This window comes from Arachis hypogaea, chromosome 17 (genome assembly GCF_003086295.3).
Source record: "Arachis hypogaea cultivar Tifrunner chromosome 17, arahy.Tifrunner.gnm2.J5K5, whole genome shotgun sequence".
NCBI lineage: Eukaryota > Viridiplantae > Streptophyta > Magnoliopsida > Fabales > Fabaceae > Arachis > Arachis hypogaea.
In genome coordinates this window covers 30,237,942-30,261,404 of record NC_092052.1, presented here as the reverse complement: position 1 = coordinate 30,261,404, position 23,463 = coordinate 30,237,942, and the positions used below count along the sequence as shown (strand labels likewise).

Genomic DNA, 23,463 nt, shown 5'->3' with positions numbered 1-23,463 from the left:
TATATATATATATACACACACACACACACACAACTGACAATTTCCCAGATACCTGGTTCATATAGAAAACTCCTAAGCTGGTACCTGCCCGGACTAACAAAATAAAAGGAAATATCAAGTCTTATCCCTCAAAATTGCTACAAAAGTGAGGGAAAGCAGAGTCTAACGAACAAGACCATCTATCCCACATTCTTTCCACCATCGACGCACAAGTTTGCAGACATCATCTCAGGACTAGTCTCTAACATCTCCTGTAGGGTCCGAAAATACATGCTTCTCTGGTACCTCTCTGAGTATAACTCCAGTGGCAGCGAACAAGTTTGGATCTTCCATCTGTGGGGGAAAGGAAAAAGGAACGGGTGAGAACCTATATGGTTCCCAGTAAGGTGACATTGTGAAAACACATCTCTCTCGTGAAACCTAGAATTCTGGCTCTATCATAATAACTTGCTTGCTAAGTCTCTTGGCTACTTCTGTATCGAGGGCTCTGACATAACTCTTTCTTGGCATCTTTCTTTGGGGTCAATGCTGTTTCTATGCTATTCTCTATAACTATTATTCCTAACTTTACTATCTTATTCTAAGCTTTGGAGAAAGTTAAATCATAACTTTAAAATGCAGACAAGAATTAGAGAATGGAAAATTATCGAGAAGCACATATCACATAGCAGAAAGAATGAACAGTAAACAATCACAATCAAATGCCCAAACAATTTATGATGCATGCATGTCCCTAGTGCAGGCCATGAGCTCATGCGTCGGTTGTCTATCTGCAACCCGACGTTACTCGAGGCAAACCCCGAATATGGTTTCTCTACTGTGTCAGTCAGGCACATTGGTATCATCATGGGCGAACCCATGTTAGTCAGGATACCTTGGCATCACAGGTTATCCGTGTCAGTTAGGTCAAATCACAATAATGTCGCTAGCATTTCTATGTGTATCACAATAAGAAATAGGCTATCAATTAGGCAGACATTCCCGCATTAACAATCTTAGGCTATCAGTCAGGCGGAAACTTTCGCATTAGGAATTTGGCACAAAGGCCCAATCAAACAAGCAATATTCAATTATATTTCTCATTTATGGTTTCTCATTCCCTTTCTTTTCATCATGCATCCGCATCACCTTATAAATATGCATACCTCCGCATCACCGCATAACTAAGCTTACCTTCGCATTACCTTTTAACTTTAAACCTTCTTGAGGACAACTTACATTCTTATTCATTTTCCTGACTTATTTAGCCCAATACCTCCTTGGCGACCAGTCTTCTATTTAATAATTAATATAACAAATGGACTCAGATTCCCACAAACTTTATGTCCACACGTCTATATTGAACTCCAGTTTCTAAAGAACTAAGAATAATATTTTCTGAGCAGTATAACTCTAGATATTGAAGAAAAACCGAGACTATTGTTCTAGATTTTTGGAACAGCACCTTGCTGCTTTGTTATATGGTTTTTACGTCGCGAAAGTTTGCACACGGGCCATCTCTCTTGATAAGGTCATTCTAGAGATCTTAATCTTTAATTTGAATTAGGTTTTAATACATTTAGATCAGAATTAAATTTTATACAAAGTTTTAAAATTCTACTACTGCACTCATAAGGATTCAGAAAAACAGCAAGCAGCAGTATTTTCATAAAATCCATAATAATTTCAATTCTAATCCGTTTCTTCTAAATTTTGGTGAGGTTATACTCAACACCCCTATGTTTCAAACAAACATTTTAGGTTCATATCACTTCATTTGATTAATTAGTTGCCAATTGAAAGTGATGTCCTATTTTCATAAATCAGTTTAGAATTTCCAGCAAGCAACCCAGCTTCCAAGTGACTTAGTTAAGTCTACAAAATAGCTATAAACATAAAACTTGTACTAAAAAACTAGACTTACAGGTCTTCAAAATCCTTTTGGTAGCAACTTAATACGTTAAGTAAATCGAAAGTTCTAATGGCTAGAAGATGACACTGCAGAACTAAAAAACCAGAAAATTTAGTAGCCACTACCGAATTTCAAATTTCATATCTCCCAAATCACTTGGCCAAATTTCTTGAAATTTTTATGGAATATTAAAGACAAACCAAGGTTTTACAGAAAAATAATTTCATCTAAAACGGTGGTTCGGACTACTCCCAGAATTTATTTTAAGTCGCTGCCAAATATGCAGAAATTCTGCATCAAGTAATTTAACAACCTCACATACCAAATTTTATATCTAAGCCTAAAACTCCTCTAAAACCAGAATTCTATCTTTCTTTTGACTAATCAAAATCTCTAGAATGATTAAACAGTCCCAAGATCTCAGAATCATCAATTCACATTTTTACAAGTGCACATACTCACACAAGTACATATATGTTCATCAAATTCTGCATAGTAGCATTACCATTATCATCATCATTATTATGCTTAATTCAGCAACATAATCATCAAGCAATCACACAATTCATTATCACACATTATCATTCACAGAAACACAAACATACGATTAAGCTATTCTAACCCCTACCTTGTTGGATTTCACCTTCTGATCACCAACTCGGTTTAAACTCTCTCTTCCTTTCTTGGTCAGCTTCATTCCAAGCTTTGGCCAACTTCTTTTCTTTATCATCCTTTGTTCTCCTTACTTAGCTTGATCATCTCCATGAAGTGGTGTGGCTGGAGGCTTGAGGAATCACATGGAGGTGGTGAATATCGGAAGAACTCCATTTTTCCTCGGTTCATTCTCACTCTCGAACTCCTCTCTTTCTCTAACTCCCTTCTCAGTTCTTTTTTTTTATTCAGACTTAATACTAACAGGACTTGTATGAGGAATAATCTGATGATAAAGGGTTGGGTGGTTGAATAGAGGTGTGGTTCGGTGATAATAATCAAGGGAAGACACTTGTTTAAATGCATGTGTTCCTTCATTAATTGTTCACTAATGATTCAGCACCTTTGGCTAATATATAGAGGAGGTTCAGCTAGCAAGAAGAAGAGAGAGAGAGAGAGTGGTTTAATTGTGGTTAAGTGGCTAATCTAGAGAGAGTGGTTTGATTAAGAAAAAATCGGTTCGGTTAGATTTTAATTAAGCTAAGTGTTTCGGTTCTTTATTTTTCTTCTAGATTATCTTTCTAGTGATTTCATGAATTTAGATTGAAGATAGATTCCTTGAAGTTTTGGCCAAATTGCCAAAGAGATAAAAGGAAATGGTTCAATAACTAAACCGTAAGATTACTGTTTCAAACTGTATCGGTTTAACCAACCGACAACTGAAAAATCAGCAGCAAAGAGTATCTCGACTCTGAATAAAATTTAGAATATTATACTAAGCTAATTTAGTCAAGAAAATCTAGTAGTAAAGATTCCATAGATGAATTTAACTCGACGGTCAAATTCATCGTTATCTATACGTTTTTTGGCTCAGGACACGCTTTTATCTCTCACGGTATATCTATTCTTTTCACCTATCAAGTCTAAATCCGCCTTATTATTTTATGATGAGGTTATTCTCAGATATATATCAAATTTCTCATTACAAAATTTTTGAGAATAACTCTGTGGAGAATCAGAGTATTACATATATTCTGACATGCATTAGACCAGATATAAGTTTTGATGTTGGGATGCTGAATTAATATCAAAGTAATTCTGACATAAACCACTGGAAAGCTACAAAGAAAGTCCTTAGGTATTTACAAGGCACCAAGGAACACATGCTCACTTATAGAAAATCAGATTGCCTTGAAGTAGTTGGCTACTTAGATTTAGATTTTGTTGGATGCATAGACTCGAGAAAAGTAAATTTTTGGTTATGTTTTTATGTTGGCTGGAAGAGTTACTTCATGAAAAGGTAAAAAAGTATCTATCATTGCTACTTCTATTATGGAGGCAAAATTTGTGACATACTTTGAGGTCACAGTTCAAGCATTGTGGTTGCGGTACTTTATCTCAATACTTGGTATCATTAAAAGTATAGCTACTTATTGCGATAATTCTACATACGTTTCTTTTTTAAGAATGACAAGTATTCTAAGGGTGCAAAATACTTGGATTCGAAGTACTTGACAGTTAAGGAAGAAGTGCATAAACAAAAAATGTCCATGGAGCATATTGGTACTGATATGATAATAGTGAATCCATTAACTAAGAGATTGCTACCCAAAATTTTTTCCGGTCATGTAATATGGATAAGCATAATTGATAAGTCCTTCTTACCATAAAAGTATAATATGTATGCATATGTATGGCTATATGTTTTGTTTATTTTGTTATGACACTTTGTGAATTCAATTAAAGTTATGTTTCTACTTACACACTGATTATCATATTACGGTAATTATATCTACTGTTTAGTGTGATAACATATTATTATATATCTCTTCATATAAAAGTTGAGTTGAGTTGATTTTGTGATACATAGAAGGAACCATGTCACTAATAGACATCTACTGCCATAGTCCAATTAATTCAATTTAAGTAAGGATGACGATCTAATTATTTCAACGTAAAGTAGTGTGCTTTTATGGTTGGATCAAGTGAGAGATTGTAAATTATTTTATTGAAATAATAATGTGGTCCATGTAATTAATAAAACTAATTGTAATGGGTTAAATATGATAGTTGTTACTTAATAAAAGAAATAGAATTAGTGAGAGTTTTAAATGATAAAATAAAGGATATCTTTCCCATATCTCTTCAGAACAGAAAATAGATATTACATTTTTCAAAAAGAAATACGTAACAAGAGAAGAAAAATACATTTGCTCAACAACAATTATTCTATGTGCCATCAATGAGAAAGTAAAAAGGTAAAAGGAAGAAAGGGAAAAAATATCTAGAAATAGAAACTTATTAGGAGATTGCACAATATTTTGGTTGATTAAAGCATGGTGTGCCTGTAAACATAAAGGTAATTTAGGAGCAGCGGAGGCATGGTGTGCCCACAACCCACAAATTCCTGAATTAGAACCAAGCTCTGATATTAAAGAACAACCACAAGGAAAAAATAATATTTTAATACTTACTGACATGGATTGGGATATGTTTTGATTTATGCTCTTATGATGTGATAATCTTAAATTTCAAGATGTTCTATTAATGTTAGAAATAGTTTCTGAAGTGATTGTAGAAATAAAAACTAACATTGTATTTTTAGAAACTATAAGGGGATTGAATGAGCAAGATGCACAATAGAGACGCAGATTATGCTAATGAAGCCATTGACTAATGTTAGTCATGCATTTTCCTTACTTATACAACAAGAAAGATAACAAGGATTCATAGATGACATTAGTTTGAAAGCTCTATTATCTACTTCTCAGACTAGTGAACAAAAGCAAGAATTAATTTCTTTGCTCCAACAAGAAAATTGAAATGTCTTGGTGTTGTTCTTTCTTCAGAGTCAAGTATAAATTCATAACTTTACATATGAGCACACACATCTCACACCTTTTGTCAATGAAGTCTTTCTATTCTATATCTTGGATCTTAGATTCAGGAGCAAAGGATCATGTTTGTCATGAATTGCCAATTTTATGAGTTAATACATAAAGCCAATTTTAGTCAAATTTTCAAATGGTTCTCATACCATTACATCCATAATATGTTGCACCATATCTTTGTCAAAACACTTATACCTAAAAATTGTACTTTATGTTTTATCATTTAATTTTCATCTTCCATTTATGTCTAAGCTAACAAGGAATTTGCAATGCAAATATTTTTTCATTGATAAAATGTGCAAGATACATTATTAGAAGATATAGAAAATGATTGGCATAATTGAGAAGGTAGGAGAATTGTATATCTTGGTATCAAACACAAATAAAGAACCGTTTCAATATTTTCTACCCATTCACAATTCACAACTACAAAATATACAATCACAAAGCACTTATTCAAGCATACATGACATCAACACTACTCAAAATTTTAAGTAAAATATCATGCAACACAAACCAAATAAACTACATTTACAGTGATGTAATAGAAATAGAACATGACATCTTAGATTATGACATGCTCCATAAGAAATATTGCATGTATTAAAAAAGGAAGAATGGAAAAAAGTACACATGAAATTTCATATAATAGACAGATGTTCACTCTAATTTTTTAATGAGTCATGTGTACACACCAATATCAAGCTCCATTGGTCATTTATATTCTTTTATCATCTGAGTAACTTTTTCGACAATAGTGGCACCTTATTTGCCATGGTAGCACTGTGCATTATGTGACATGGCCATTTTTATGACACAGTGAAAAATAAGTGTTAAATGATTGAATTTGTTAAATTAGAATTAAAAAAATTACAATTTACAACGTTTTTTCATTCTTTTTCCTCTCAAAAGTTACTTTGAACAGAGCCTTAGCAGAGAGTGAACAAGAAATTTCTCATTTTCTTTATTATCTTCCTTCGTGATCTTTGTTTTATGAGATTAAAAAGAAATTTTCTCTCTAAACCTTCTTCGCATCTCTCATAATAGGGATTCATAAACCCTAAGGTACCAAAATGTCACAATCTCAATGAAGGAAGAACATAACTCATGCTTGTACGAGTAGTTGTGGTGGTTCCTCTTCTGTGCCAAAGAATAGGAAGAAGAAGAAGTTCGACTACACAATGGCAAGTGTCTGCATGGACTTGACGTAGTGATGCTTGAGTTTGTGACGGAGTGGAACCCAGGGAGATCGTTTCTTCGTTATCCATTATGGGAGGTATGTAATTTTTTGTTCTGTTTATGATAATAAATGCTATGCATCTTATGTGAAAAGGTTGAAATTGTTGTCAGATTCATGAATGTAGAAGGTTAAATCGAAGTGTGATTATTTCATTTGGGCTGATAAAGTTGTTAATGCTAGAAAATATTGGGAAATTTAGGAGCAAAGTGAAGAAAGTAAATGAAAGTCTACAGAAGAAAGCAAATGGAAGGTAGAAAAAAAGACGAAGAAGATGTTGCAGATAATTGATGGGATTAATCAATAATTGAAGAGCATTAGAAAATGGGTGTAGTGTGTATGCTTTGAAATAAGTATCTGTATTTTGTAGTTGTGCTTTTCATTAGTAATTGTAATGCCCTATAAGTAAAAGTAAAAATATGTGATAAGATTGTTTTGTAGCTTTCATTTGCATCAAATTTGAATAGAAATGTTTGTTTCAATGTTATTTCTAGAACAAGTCCAGTTCAATAAACATTTGATTGCTAATTCATAATAATTAACACTTATCAACAATTGAGTGGGTAATAAAAAATTATAACTGGAAATTGTTATTAAAAACCAACTAAAACACAAGTAATAAAGACAGAGACCTAAACACCAAACTACAATTCACATTACAAAATAGCAAACAATAAGTCTATGCTTATCATCATCAAAACAGAGGACTAAAGTTGCTTGTTCTTCCACTGTGGTGGCTCTTAAGTTGTGGTGGCTCTGCAACACTTCTACATTACCCCTTTGAGTTGCTTGTTCTTCCATCTCTTTGTAAAATTGTTCCAAATGTGCATAGCACAAAATCGATAATGAACTCTGGACATCACTTGTTGCATTGACGGAATAATACCATGTTCAATTAACATTTGAATTATTAACACAATTCAAGGTCTTTTAAATTCAATAAAGATTAACTACATACTTTCTGTTGGTCACTAATAAAGTTCCAACTATGCACGCTGTGGTTGCCCAAGTCATTGTGTAAATTCTCCAAGAATCATTTTTAGTTATCTCTGGTTTCTAAATTCACCACAGGATAGGCAATTGACAAATTTTGATTATTTACATCTTGACCTATTCCAATAAGTAGTTATCCTCCATAGAAGTCCTTTAAGAATGTGTCATCAAGGCCAATGAATGGTCTATGCCCCTGCACAAAACCCTTCTTACATGCTTTAAAAGAAATGTAAACTCTATTGAACAAGGGTAGAGAGTCAGGTATTGGAGTAGTATCCAAATGAACAATTGATCCTGAATTTGCAAGCAATAATTGGTTAAGATAATCCTTCAACACAGCATATTATTCCCTTTCTGAACCTTCAATATTTTTCCTTGCCTTTTTCATGTCTCTTTGGATCTTGTAATTAATAGCTACATTGAACTCCCTCTTAAACCAAGTTTCAGCCTCAGCACAAGTGATTTTTCGTTGGTCTCTAGTATTTTCTTCTAGCATCTCAGTAACTCACACCCTATTTGTAGACTTGTTATTATGTCTTCTAGCACAAATGTGCTAATCCACAAAAGTCTTTACTTGATAACTCCTCGACTCATTTGACCTGGAACAATATATGTTCCAAGAACAATTCTTGTCCCAGCAAATTACCTTACACTTTGTAGGATCTACCCTACGAAATTTGATGTTTCTTTCTATTTGAATATTATACTTCTTCACTGTCCTCTTAATCTCATCCATGGTGGCAAACTCCATCCCAAGCTAGATGAACTTGGCCAAAAGGTGCTGATAGATTTTCGTAAGGCCACATATTGTGATCACTATCATATTCATCCTCACAATTGGATGACATTGGACAATATAAATCTTCATATTCATACTAATGGAGGTTAGGGTCAGAGTCACTGTCATCATCTGATTTAGAAAAATTAGGCTCCACATGAGGAATAAAGATCTTTGGTGCCTGATTCCTTTCTCCTTGCACAAACATTTAACTAGTGGGAGCTGGCCTCTTATATAATGCTTTTCTGTTCTTCTGGCTGGCTTTAGATTATTGGGTGGGCACTTCATTCTAGCCTTGGTTTTGTTGTACTGGATGAGTCCCTGAGATAGATCTTATTTGCGAAGTTGGACCCACTGCATCATTAACTCCAGATTCAGGTTGTGTTTGGGCTTTACTTTGCCCTTTGGTGGGCTTTTGGGATACATTATGGGCTTGGACTTAGGCTTCACTTTACTATTGGGTGGTGTTTTGGTTAACATATGGGAGCTTGGGATTGTGGGATTGGTTGGTTTATAACTACAGGCTTGGGAGATGGATCTTTTTGGCATTGATATGCTCATTGGTTGGTCTTGTTTTTCCTATTTTCATTCTTACCATCTACCTTCTTTTTTGGACTTAAATTTCTACGGGTTGTCATCTTAGTCCTTCTTTTTAGGATTTCTTGTGGTATAGGTTGTTTAATAGAGTTAGGAATCGGATTTGTCTCATCATCTATAACTTCTACCACTTCATTCTCCTCAGCTAAATCAACAGTATGTACCCAATAAGCATGACATAATGTTCCATTCTCAATAGCAAATTCATATATTCGGACTACATCACTGTCAAGCTTAATTAAATGCAAACCATTAGCTATTTCATTCTTAGCCTAGTAAAAATCCTTAGAAGAAACATACTCCAAATCCTTAAATAACCCCCACCATGAAAAATGTATTAAGGGTTTCGACATTCACCCTTGGAATTGCAACAACATTCACTCCAACATATTTCAGAACTCTATTCGTATTTCTCTCAAATTGTCCCTTATGATGATACACACATGTTATATGATTTGCCATATGTTTATGGAAAAATCTCCAATCAAACTATAGAACAACCAAAACCTAAATTAACATCAATCACTAATGAACAACCTTTTTTAGTAAATCATAAACCAGAGTCAACAATTAACAAGGGGAGAAGCATTACCTTTGATCGTGTCTGTTGCTCAACTCTTCTTGTTCGCTTATTACTTTGCGTGTGGAAAAAATCCTTCTCGCCCTTTCATATTTGTCTTCAGAATAGAACGAAGATCACAAACAGCAACAAACTCGAATGTGAAGACTTCATCAATTCACTCTCATTGTTCACTCTTTATTAGGGTTGTGTTCGAAGTAACTTTTGAGAAGGAAGAGAATGAAAAGACATTGTAACTTGTAAATCTTTTTTTTTATTCTAACTTAATAAATTCAATAATTTAACACTTATTTTTTATTGTATCATTAAAAGGGTCATATCACACAATGTACAGTGCCACCATGGCAAATAAGATGTCACCTGACAGTCACTATTGTCGAAAAAGTTACTCAACCGACGGAAAAGTAGAAATAACCAACGAAGCTTGATATTGATATGTACACATGACTTATTAAAAAATTAAAGTGTACATCTGTCTACCATGTAAAAATCTGCGTACTTTGTCCACTCTTCCTAGAAGGAATCATATCCATTCATTGCTTGTAAGTAAATGATTGAACCTTGCGATGCTTTCTATTATATTAAACAAAGGAGACTATCGTATTATACTTGCTCAACAGTTTTTAATAAAATATTTTATATGCTTCACTTTTAACATTTGGGATTCCATTGCAATTATGTTGCTGGTTTTGAATATTTTTTTTATCATTGTTAATGATAAAAATAGGTTTACTTGAAAAAATTTTATGAACGTTAAATCTAAAGCATCTATCTTTATTCAAAGTTTCATTTCATATGTAAAATACTCAATTTGATAAGATTGTTAAAAATGCTAGGTCAAATAATGGATCTGAGTTCAAACTCAAAAATTTTCAAACTAATGATATCTTATAACAAATTTTCATGTGTAACTCCATAACAAAATACACTTGTAGAACAAAAATAATATAAGCATATACTAAATTTTTTCCTGAATACTCATATGTCACTCAAATCTGCATAATTTGGAGTACTTATGTAGTGGTGTTGAGGTGAATGAGTATTGGATAATAGTTTATTTTTTAAAATAAAAATTAGATTGAGCAATTTGGCAAAAAAAAAAAAAAAAAAACAAGTATCGTTCGATTTGTTGCCCTGTTCTTTCAATGCCAACGAGTTAAGCGGAATAGAGTAAGTGGATTTTTTTTAGGACGGATTCAATTTTCTAGTTCGAATCATTTTTTTCAACGGATTAAATATGTTAACAGATTTCAATCTATTTGTCACCCTTAATTGATAAAAAAGAACTAAGATTAAGAATGCATTAAAAAATTTACCAAAAAAAAAAAAAGAATGCATTAAAAAATTCTTACTCTTTACTTTAATATATTACAAATAGTTCTTATAAAATTCTTCCGATTAATTCAATCCAAACCTTCAATTCTTTTAAATTCATCTTGAAACATCAAGTAATATGTTTTCTTTTCTCTCTATAAGTAAAATATTAAGCTCAAAATAAAGTAAAATATTTAAAAAATAAATTGTATAATCTTATATACCAAATTTTTACAACTTAACACAGTCATTTGAAAATAAGTTTTTTTTTTTTTTTCAAAAAAATGCACCGTTAAAAAAACAACACACTATAAATTCGATGTACCTTACTAATTACAACTACAGGCATATTAAATTATGAGGAATGTTAGGGAGCCAGTAATTTTAGTGTTTTGTAATTATCAATTGAACATCAATAATATTTTTAATTGTGTGAGATTACATCTAATGGTGGAAGATCACTCACTTTTATTTTGATGGTTAAGTAATGGCCAAAAAATACAAAAATTACTGATCTCCAAGACTTTTCCTTAAATTATTGCAACTTGTTTTGACTTAAAAATATTTTAAAACTATTTATCTTAAGGGTAAAAAGTAAAAACATGATGACATTTAAGTGATGACTAAAATGCATTGCTATCAAACCATGTAGTTATTTTCTTTAATTTTATTGAACTATAAGAAAATTTGAAATCATAAAATACTATTCTATTTGTTTTAAAATATATATAAAAAAAAGTTGATATTTTCAATATAAGAGTTTATTTCTAATATCAAAATATCATTGATTAATATTTTCAATAGCATCTTTTACTTAATTTGTAAAGTCTCTTAGGATTTTGAGTAAATTTTTAAAATTTTGGTAATTCTATAAACTATAATTCATTTTTTATGATACAACGTTAATTTTTTTTATTTATTTATAAAATTGTTTGCATTATGAATATTTATGAGAATAAATGATAGTTTATGAATAAAGAATTTATTCAGATAAAGATATCTAAAACTTTTTTTTTAAATATATTTTTTAGTAATTAAAATTTAACACATATAATCGATTAAATCGTGTCATTTTTATTAAAATTAGACCAGACAAATTAATTTGACCGAAAAAATAGTGAATTAAACTTTGAACTAATCTAAATTAATATTATATTTTTTTATAAAAAATAACTATAATACCCTTATTATAAAAAATAACTAAAATATTCCTATTATATATATTAATTTTGAGAATTTTAAATTCTAATGTTTTACTTCTCTGTCGTTATAAACTTAGAATTTTTAGGGTTTTTAAAATATATATATATATATATATATATATATATGAAATAAAAGTATTTTAGTTATTTTTTTATAAAAAATAATATTAATTTAGACTGATTTAAAATTTAATGTTAAATTTTAATTATTAAAAAATATCTTAAAAAAAAAGACATTGTAAACGTCTATATTTGAGTGAATAAATAAAAATATAAAATATATAAATAAACAACTCACAGAAGGCGCCAAGTAAACCATTATCTTCAGGGTATATGAGAGTATCAGGTATCAGGTATCAGGTATCAGCAAAGAGCATAGCACCCCGTCCCCAGCACCACTACCATTTCCTTATCTTAGTATGTTATCCATTGAGACATAGCATTTCATAACAATAACAACACCAACACTTAAAGGAACACTTTTTGCTTTACCCTTTCGAAGCTTCAATCCTCCGCGACCCCCAAGTGATGAAATTGCACGCTCTAACTCTCATATATCACCTCTTGTGCCCACTGTAGCACTTTTTACCCAAGTGGGGGGTTTCATGTTGTTTTCATGGAGCTCATTGCTGAACTTGGTTTGATGCACCATCACCATCATCATCATCATCATCATCATCTTCACTACCGCCACCAGCACCTTTTTCGCTGTGCTAGTAGTCCTTTTTTCTATACCCCTTTTGTGTTTCCTCCAAAGAGGTTCCTCTCACTGTAAGTTTTTTTTTTTTCTTTCTACACACCACCTGTTTGATGTGTTGTCTCTGAGGGGGTGTGTCATTGTTTTTTTGATAATTATTGCTGTGCTCTTTCTGAATTTCCCTTGATTATATATTTGTATCGTGGGATGGTATATCAATTCATGTTGTGATGCCTTGTGCATTTTGATGTTATTATCAATCTCTTGCATGTTGTATAGAAGCTTTCTCTATTTCTTCCAGATTATGAGGAATACTGTAGCTCAGCCTATATTGGAATGGTTTGTGTTTAGTTTCCAGCACAAGGTTTATGCAATCTTTGCACAATAGTGTTTTGTGGGAGGTTTACATGATTTTTACCCGAGAGGGAATTATTACTTTCCTATGCATGTATGAGATGGAAATGTGGAAAACTGAGAGGAGAGACAATATGGGGCTAGATGAAAAGGGTTTAGATTTTCACTCATAGTTGCTTGGTTAAGGGTGGAAAACGAATTTGAATTAACTTTGTTCTATATGGAGTTCCTGATTTGGAATGTAAACGTCTTGTGCTTTCCCTTTCAACATTACTGCAATTTTGTAGTACGAAGCAATTTGAAGTGTTTTCCACACTTGATTTTTTGCACTTTTCATGTCCCGCCTACTCAAACATGCGTATTTTTTGTTGTAGTTAGTTTGCTATGGAAAAAAAAAAGGGAAAAGAAAAAGAATATTGTGATGGATGTATTTTAAGAGAGGCTTTCCTTTATAGTTGATAGAAATTGATGCTCATTGCAATCTCACCATCTTAGATATTTGGATAGTTATAAGCTTTAGATTCTACATGTGTTGAATTAGAGTTGGTCTCATTGTTTATATTTCATCATATGATTAATGTGTTGAAAGAAAGCAGTGCTCTTGGTTACTAAAATTCATTACCTGTGTCACATCACTCATAATTTTGGCTGAGAACAGCAAATAGTTATGTTGACCACTTGGTAGTTAATTTAATCCATATACCCGATATATGGTTTACATTAAGAACTGAATGTAGTTTAGGGTGACCTACACTCTTGACATATGGACGCTCTTTATAGCGTCAACACCCTGCTCCTTTTTTTTCTTTTGTTAGATCTTGGTTGTGCTTATATATCATATTATTTGGACAGGGACATATGCCATCCCATACCACTGCATGGCGTATACAGGATCATATACTGTATGAAGAATCACAAATCAGTGAGAAGATTAACAGCCTTGCCAGCATCAAAAGGTAATTCAATCATAATTTTTCCTACAAGGAGTTTACGGATATATATCAGTGGAATCTATTTTGTGTTTGGCTTGTCACAGAATCACAGGGTCACGATTCCGATTATGTGCTTCATGTTAAGATATTGTACTTTTGCAATCATAGGATTTGCAATATAAACCACTAGGTGCTTTACTCTATATAATGGAAGGGTACTGTATTTATACATGTTTGCGGACTAACAAATAAGGGATCTAACAGCCTTATGGATTCCGTGTGGGTGCAGCATCTGCCTTTCTGCATTTATGTGTGATTTCTCCTCAGCATAGAATGAATATTGAATCTTGACAATCTGATATCTCAGGGAAGCAAACCAAAAATGTTGATGAACTATGCAAGATTATTTGGACTGTAGAAGCTGATTTAGAAGATGGTCACCTTCTGTACATAACCGGTGACCCAGCTGTATTGGGCTGCTGGAAACCAAAGAAAGCTGTTCTAATGTCTCCTACGGAACATGCAAATATATGGAAAGCTGAATTTGAGGTAATTTAACTGTTTAATCCTGTTTATTTTTTTTTTCTGCTTTTGTGTCAGTAGAAATGTCTGAGATTTGTTGCAACAATAATGGTGAGTTTTAATTGCCACTAAGTTTTGTATCGTCCAGATCAATGCCCCTTGTGTTTATATATAGGTTTATATGAAACTACAATCTTCTTAAAATCTGAATGAAAATTGAAATGCATATTTTTCATGAGTTAGTAACTCGATTGTAACTTTGTGCTCACAGATTGCTTCGGGCTTGAACTTCAAATATAATTATTTCATTAAGGGAAAATCAAAATCCTCAAGCAATGTTATTTGGAAGCCAGGACCAGCATTCTCTCTGTCAGTACCCCTTACATTCCTTGGTGAAAATAAAGTTATGGTGAGGGATGTGTGGATTAGGACTAGTTCCCATATGTCTTCAGCTCATACTTGGTTCCCCTGGATAGAGGAAACATATTTCCCAGAGCATCCATCTAGTCATTTACCAGTCAAAGGTACTTCTACATCTTTTTGCAATACTATAAATATATTGGATTTTGCAAATATGTTTTCTGAACACTCAAATGCTTCCAGTGGTTTGACAGATGATGGAGAGATTGTGAGTCTCTTTAAAAATGACGTGTTAAAGTCAGATATATTCAGTTTGGAAGATCAATTGTACTACGATGATGACAATATGGACATGGAGAGCATGGATGATGAGGATTCACATTCTACTAATATTCTTTCTGAGAATTACCAGCCTCTGGAGGAACCCTGGCTACTCCTTTCACCCCGTTTTTCTGTCTCTAAGGATAGAAAGGAATCCAATGAAGTTGAAACTGATAACACTGTAGAAGAGCCAGTGAAGTTGGTTGATACAGAAAAATTATTGCCTGAAGACAGTACTAATGTAACTTCAAAAGATCCTGTTTCTACTGTTATACTTATTAACTCTTCAATATGTACTATGCAAAGAATTGCAGTATTGGAAAATGATAAATTGGTTGAGTTATTATTGGAACCTGTCAAGAGTAATGTGCAGTGTGACAGTGTATATGTTGGGGTAGTCTCAAAACTTGTTCCTCATATGGGTGGGGCTTTTGTGAATATTGGGAGTTCTAGACCTGCCCTTATGGACATTAAGCAAAACAGGGAGCCATTTATATTCCCACCATTTCGTCAAAAGACGAAGAAGCAAAAACTTGATATCAAGGATAAAAATGATCATGAGTCTCATGATGCTGATGTCTCTGATGGAATATCAGACATCTATTGTGAGGATGGTTGCTTAAAATCTGTACACAATGCCTATGATGAGCATGAAGGAGAGGATGATTTTTATATTACAGAAGTTCTTAAGGAAAATGTGAATGGTAGCTTGATTGATGATGAAGTAGAAGCTGACTTTGAGGATGACCTAGAGGGAAGTGAAATCCATATAGACGAAACTAGCAACAGCCTTCTTGGTTTTGGCATGAATGGTTCAGTCAACTCTCATATATTACAAACGAAAGATACAGAGAAAGCAGTTCATGTGGCTTCTGAAGAAAACAAATGGATCAAAGTTCGCAAGGGAACCAAAATCATTGTCCAAGTTGTTAAAGAGGGCCTTGGTACTAAGGGTCCCACTCTGACGGCTTATCCTAAACTAAGAAGTAGATTCTGGGTATGTGTATTTTTATGCATTCACCTTCTGTAAAGCTTGATTCTATAGCATTCTTGTTCTTTCTCATAATTTTTTTTTATCATTTCATGTATTGCTTAATTAAACTCTTTCACCTGCAGGTGTTGATTGCACGTTGTGATAAAATAGGAGTCTCCAAAAAGATCTCTGGTGTTGAGCGAACAAGGTTGAAAGTTATTGCAAAGACACTGCAGCCTAAGGGTTTTGGTCTCACTTTAAGAACTGTTGCTGCTGGTCATTCTTTAGAAGAGCTGCACAAAGACTTGGAAGGTTTGCTCTCAACATGGAAAAATATAGTCGAACATGCAAAATCTGCTGCTCTTGCTGCGGATGAAGGTGTGGAAGGAGCTGTTCCTGTTATTTTACACCGGGCAATGGGTCAGACTCTCTCAGTGGTTCAGGATTATTTCAATGAAAATGTTAGTTATGTTGCTAATTTTATGTCACTTTCCAAAAGATCTTATAGCTTTTTAATTGTATCTATGTATATCAGAAAGAAAGTCCAGGTTAGCACTCTGTATCCTGAATACATTTTATGATATACTTCAGGTTAACAGGATGGTGGTTGACTCTCCAAGAACATTTCATGAGGTAATTATTCAGCTAATTGCAGAATGTTAAGTTTCCATGTAGCAGACCAGTTTGTGCATTTAAACAAAATTGGCTTTTTCTACCTCCATTGATAGAGGTAATCTAGAAGAGTTGAGTAATTCTCTGCTACCAATAGTTTGCAAACCCAAATGTAGGATAGGCTGTCCTAGATTGGTCTGTCATCAATTGCCAGTCAAAGCCTGGAAAACGAGAAGAACTCTATCATTAGTATGCTACTTCTATATTAGTATGCTGAACCAGTTGTTTTAATCTTATAATGCTACTTCTATATTGTTAGAGATATAACTATTTATATGGCTCCTCCTATCAACTTAGCTTTTGGGATAAATGGTTTCATGAGCTTCTATTACCAAAAGGTTTAGAGTTCGATATTTGTTATCCCCAAAAAAAGAAATTCAACATAAGGCAAACTACAAAGGAAAAAAAAAAGGGTTTATGCATAATCATGCTTCAAACCCAATAGTGGCTTTTGCTAAGGGGTGTGTTAGAGATATAACTATACATATGCCTCCTTTTATCAGCTTAACTTTTGAGATAAGTGTTTTCATGACGTATATGAATAGTAATATCTTTTGCGTTGCAATTTGCAACACTTGTATTGGTGACTAATATAAGATTCAGCATAAAACGGATATGATAATTCTGATTTGCTGATTTTGACCTTTTCCGTTGAGCCTCAGGTGACCAATTACCTGCAGGAAATGGCCCCTGATCTATGTGATCGAGTAGAGCTGTATGATAAAAAGGTTCCCCTTTTTGATGAATTCAACATTGAGGGAGAGATTGACAATATCCTTAAGAAAAGGTGAAATATTGTTACTTCTCTTCTTACTTAATATTAATCATCATGTGTGGCTTCTAGTGTGTTATTGTTTATTCTCTTTCCTTCCCATCTTCTAGATATGTATTTTGACTCATCATATGAAACTAACCTAGTGACATACAATATTCTAGAGGATTATTTGGGAAATTTTTAAGCTGATGATAAAAAGTAATGGATGTTAATCATGTAATTACTGGTTTTATATGAGAAAAATCATAACTGAGTTTTGTCAATAGCCAAATACAACTGCTGAAGAAAATTTGGTTTTGATTTCTAATGAACCTCCTTATTTGAAGGGCGCTGCAGTACTATAGCTTTGTAGCTATAGTTTTAATCTAATATTTATTTAATTTTTCATTACTTTAAGTCTTTTATCAAACTGAACAACTGCAGTTCAGAGGATACGACTTTCAAAAAACTCAACAAATAAACCATAAAAATATGCAAGAGTAGCCTTCTAAGTTCCAGACTTCAAGTCATGTGGATTCCTCTTTTAAGAAAATATTCAGAAACAACAAAGGCAGAACTCTATAGCAAGTGAGTTTATAGAGAGTAAAAAAAAGTTCTTTTATTTCAAAATGATCAATTGAAAAAGTGTCTTTCCTGCCTTTAAATTTCTCCTTTCTTGAATTACTTTTCAGTGGAATATTATAAGAAACGAAAGCGAAAGCCCAAACCTTGATCGACATTCTCTTAGCCAATATTCTTATATAAAATGACAAATGTCAACTGATCTAGGCATCCTTGAAAAGCTTAATGATAACATTTCTAACTTGTATTGATCATTTTATAGGGTTCCACTTGCTAATGGAGGTTCTTTAATCATTGAACAAACTGAGGCATTAGTTTCTATTGATGTGAATGGAGGACATGGGATGTTTGGTCATGGAACATCACAGCAGAAAGCTATTTTAGATGTCAACCTTGCAGCTGCAAAACGAGTATGTTAGATGTCATTCTATTAATTATTATTTATCTGTACTTCACAAATGCTTTAGGATGATTGACAGTACATTAACACTTGTGGCACAGAGATTTAGATAATTCTATATTTACATTGAAAAAGAATATAGGATTTCTTTTCCTTTTATCTTGAGACATTATTTCGCATAAACTCTGCAATTCAAGCTCTTAATTAAAACAATGTATTATAGATTGCAAGGGAGTTGCGATTACGGGACATTGGAGGGATCATTGTAGTAGATTTCATTGACATGACAGATGAAGGTAAATAGAAATCTCCCACTTTTTGTGCAATGGAATTATACAGCAAGTCATACAAGCTACGAGATCTCAAATATACTTTAGAATATATTTAATATCACTGATTTGAGTACAAAAATCATTGCCTAAAATATTTCTGTCTGCTTAATCTTTTTTTTTTTTGTTGTGCCTCACTGCACAATTTGCGAACTTATTCTGTAGGTCATGAATGTGTAATTCATATATGCATAATTCTGGATTGTCATAGTGTTTCACATAGTGTTTCAAATTTGTAAGCAAATGGAAAACCAATGTAAGGGGAAATATTTTGCTGGGAAAAAAAGAAGTAAATTGACACTAGTAGTTGGTTGACCTAAGCTTTGCATTTCAGTATGTGGTTGCCCTTATACCACAAAAAACAGACATTGGGTTATTTTGGGACTTTCTAGTTAAAATGTTACTAATGCTACAAGAGATATAAAGTTTTTTCAACTGTTGCTCTCACAACATATTTTCATGGAGTGATATTTTCAAATTTCAAGTAAAGCAATGATATTTAGATTAAAGATGTTCACCTTTTGTGCCACTCGGAATTGGCATTTCCTGTTGTTAATGTAGTCCATACAAATAAATATTTCTTGAATTTGCAATCTTTATCAGCAAATAAAAGATTGGTATACGAAGAAGTCAAGAAAGCTGTTGAGAGAGACAAATCCATGGTGAAAGTCTCTGAATTGTCAAGACATGGACTCATGGAAATAACACGAAAGAGGGTATGCCGTTGTATTTTAGTGTACCATGATGATGATTCTACTTTGATGTTGCCACTATGCCATAGTTGATTTTTCAAAAAGGAAAAATAATTGACAAATTTAGAAATAGATAGATCGTTTCATGATTCTTCCAATGATTTATTATGGCTTTATTTAATTTCTCAATCAATGTGACAACTTCACTTCATTTGTGTTATTTTACTGAACATGATCCTTTCTAGTTGCCTCAAATCCAAAAAAGAAAACAACTATGGTTTGAAAAAGAATAATGCATAGATTACAACTTTTCAAAGTTCATTGTCCTCTGATTCTGAATTTCTGATTATTGTTTTATTCAAGGTTATTAAAATAATTTAAGGCTTTACTGATGTTTGGCAGGTTCGACCAAGTGTGACATTCATGATTAGCGAACCATGTGCTTGTTGCCATGCCACAGGCAGGGTTGAAGCTTTAGAGACATCCTTCTCCAAAATTGAACAACAAATCTGTCGGTTTATTGTAAGTAGACATTTTCAATCCGAAAATTATGTTTCAGCCGTAAGATGATGCAAAAAGAAACAGAAAGAGAATTAAAAAAAAAACTTTCAAAAGCTCTAATTTATATTATAATTCCTTGAGCACCTGGAATCAACTAGGTTTATGTTTTCTGTCAGATGGATTTCGGCATCTCCTTATGAATTTGTCTTGGTGCATGTCACTTGTTGTAATATTTTATCTTTGTACTATTTCTCCTTATAGTTACTGGCGAATCATCAATCATTTATTTAGATTTTAACAATGTTTTATCCACTTCCCTTAATCTTGTTAGCTTGTTATCCTTGTAGTGAGTGTGGTTTCTTGTTTCTACTGTGATATCTCAGGCAACATTGGACATTAAGGCAGACAGTATAAGCCCCAAGTCATGGCCAAAATTTATTCTGAGAGTTGACCATCATATGTGTGAGTACTTAACTTCAGGGAAAAAGACAAGGCTTGCAACATTGAGTAGTTCCCTCAAAGTCTGGATTCTTTTAAAGGTACAAATGATCAACAAATTTCTTTTTAATAATTTTTTAAGCTTACTTTATTAAATAACCTGCTATTGCTTAAGGAAATGGATTTACATCACAAAGTGTGGGAGGAATCCCCTCACTGCCCACTATTTACAAAACAAAACATCTTGTCTTTTGTTTATTACTTTAGTGCCGGTTATTTATACAAAATTGATTCGATGAAGATAAATGGGGTGAGTTTCAGCAAAATGGTAATGTTGCATTGTGACATCTGGTCTGGGTTTAAAGTCTTGACCCAAAATAAGTTTCAACATGGAAATATAACATGTCTCTGAAAGGGTGCAAAACTAACTATGAAGCTGGAGAGTAACCTTTTAAGGTATACGAACAAGCGCTTAAATGGCAATGACTTAACCCCAAGTTGATCATGCAAGGTTTCAAATGAGAGCCTGTAGGCAATACTTGTGACATGAAAAACTGGCAGCCGTACAATCCTTTTTGAAATAAGGGGACAAGTATGTAGAGTCACTGAATTGCACATATGTTTAGGCAAGGTAGTTTAGGTTTGATTCTGTACTAGATATACATTTAATGATGCATGTACCCTCCATGAAGCAAAGAGGGGAGGACGGCCCTTGGCACAATAGTAACGTTGCTGCCTTGTGATCCGAAGGTTACAGGTTTAAATTCTTCTGAAAGGGGAGTGAACTCTTTGACCCGACTAGGCAGGTGGCTCGTGCACTTGCTCACTCTTTTAATGAGAAACGGGTGGTGAATTTTTTTAATTTTCAGAAGTTACAAGCCACTATATCTGAATTAAAATTCATCAATTTAAGTGGATACGAGCAGGCTGCAATCTGATGGGGGTTCATCTACAGTTTTAAGTCAGAAACTCTTTGAAGGATTAGGAATTAAAAAGCTTTTAGTTGGATTTTTTATTTGATGGGCCATTTCTTTTCCCTTTGTTCCATCTATGATATTTGTGGTAAATCCTATTAAATATGGTTTTGGGTGAGATAAAGAACTGCTTTGCTTGCCATTGATGTATCAATTATTTTCAGATACATATATAACATTGCTGAAGATTACATTGACAGGCTGTTTTTAATCCTTCAGGTTGCTAGAGGGTTCACGAGAGGAGCATTCGAGGTTAAACCATTTATAGATGACAAAGGAGAGAAAAACCAGCATCAAGCTCCAATTTCAATGCTGAGATCCTCAAAGGCCAGTACCAAAAAACCTGGCCAAAAGTTGACAATTGTTCCAGTTAAGAAATCAAAAGCTAGGGGAAAATAAATATCCCTTTTTTCCCCTGGGGTGGTTCTTGAAACAGGCTTATTCTTCCCCTTTGTATACATTTTTTTTGTTTATGCTATATATATCATGTTAGGATGAAGAAAACTGCAGCTGCAGGTCGAAGATCGTAAACAGATTTGATTAGACCTTTGAGGGTGAAGTTACAGGGAACAGCTTTGAGGCAGACATATACCATCCACTTGTGAGAAAATTTTGGTTGTAAATTGCAATTTGTAACGGTTCATTTCATGAGTAGTTTCTAGCCAAAGTAGGCATTCACTTCACTAGTTATCTACAAAAATAATGAGAAGATTAACTAGCAGTCTGAGTAAGGATATTATTTTTTAAAAAATTAAGAAAAAAAATCAGATTTTGTTCAGGGGCTGCTGGCTTTCTTCATAATGAACAATAGCTTGAGCAGAGTCATTCAATGGAATGGCGTTTGTAAATTTGTATAACCTACGAAACTGGAAGACCAGTTACCCTGTCAATGTTTTCTGTGCCACCTTTTTGTACATTAGTCTTTCAATTTCTCACAATTTTATGGTAATGTATAACTTCTCTGTCCTCTCATAACTATTGGTCTATTTGTCACGGCCTTAGACATACTCCAACGCTACCGTGTCGGCACTCAGATTTATTCAACCTCTTGAGCTAAGACCAAGTCAGCCTAACCCTCAATACTTAGTAAGAAAGCTAAGAATACAAGAGAACACAAGAGAAAGGAAGCTTTGAAGCTTTGGTGAAAGAACACTTTATTGTGACATATTGCTCCAATAACGTTAGTATTACCGGTCACACAATGCTGAATATCCGCCTCTTTCTTTCTTTTTTTTTTTTAATTTTTTAGTTGATTGATTAATACCGACCAATTGAAATAAACAAATACCCTGCTTGCCGCAAAAAATCAAATACGAAAATTTAGTTTGGTAAAGTTTTTATTTTTTAAAATGTAGTTTATAAAAGTTGATTTTTAAAATGAGGTAACTATCAAATTGGTACCCGAAAGATTCTGACGCTGACCAAATGGTACTTGGCTTTTCTTATTGACAAAATAGTCCCTAAAAGATTTTAAAATTTGACAAGCGTGTCCCCAAGTTCGCCGGAGCAAATCTCCGTCAAGCAGAATGCTAAAGTGGCCACCGTAACCTGGCAAACCACCCCCAAACCCTAATCCCTCCCTCCCCAGCGCATACTCCCCCTCCCTCTCCCTCCCCATTGCAACCCCCCTCCCCTCTCCCTCCCCAACGCACACTCCCCTCCCTCCCTCTCCCTCTCCATCGCAACCCTCCCCCTACCCAATGCACACTCCCTCCCCATCGCAGCCCCCTTCCCTCTCCCTCCCCATCGCAGCCCCCTTCCCTCTCCCTCCCCATCGCACCCCCTCCCCAATGCACATTCCCCCCTCCCTTCCTCCACTACCACTCGC

General features: G+C 33.6%; 1 protein-coding gene across 2 annotated transcripts; it reads left to right on the top strand.

Moving 5' to 3' along the window:
• Positions 1-12,439: 12,439 nt before the first annotated feature.
• LOC112765189 (ribonuclease E/G-like protein, chloroplastic) lies at positions 12,440-22,585 on the top strand. Of its 2 annotated transcripts, none has more exons than XM_025811070.3 (14): positions 12,440-12,905; positions 14,038-14,141; positions 14,485-14,666; positions 14,911-15,163; positions 15,254-16,317; positions 16,437-16,754; positions 16,885-16,926; positions 17,628-17,752; positions 18,564-18,711; positions 18,925-18,997; positions 19,634-19,746; positions 20,125-20,244; positions 20,607-20,762; positions 21,855-22,585. In XM_025811070.3, exons 1-14 carry the CDS (start codon positions 12,751-12,753, stop codon positions 22,032-22,034), a joined length of 3,033 nt encoding a protein of 1,010 aa, XP_025666855.1. In that variant the 5' UTR covers positions 12,440-12,750; the 3' UTR covers positions 22,035-22,585. The 2 variants fall into 2 exon arrangements, with proteins under 2 accessions (XP_025666855.1, XP_025666856.1); XM_025811071.2 differs by having other exon boundaries at positions 12,497-12,905; positions 14,407-14,666.
• The last annotated feature ends 878 nt before the right edge of the window (positions 22,586-23,463 follow it).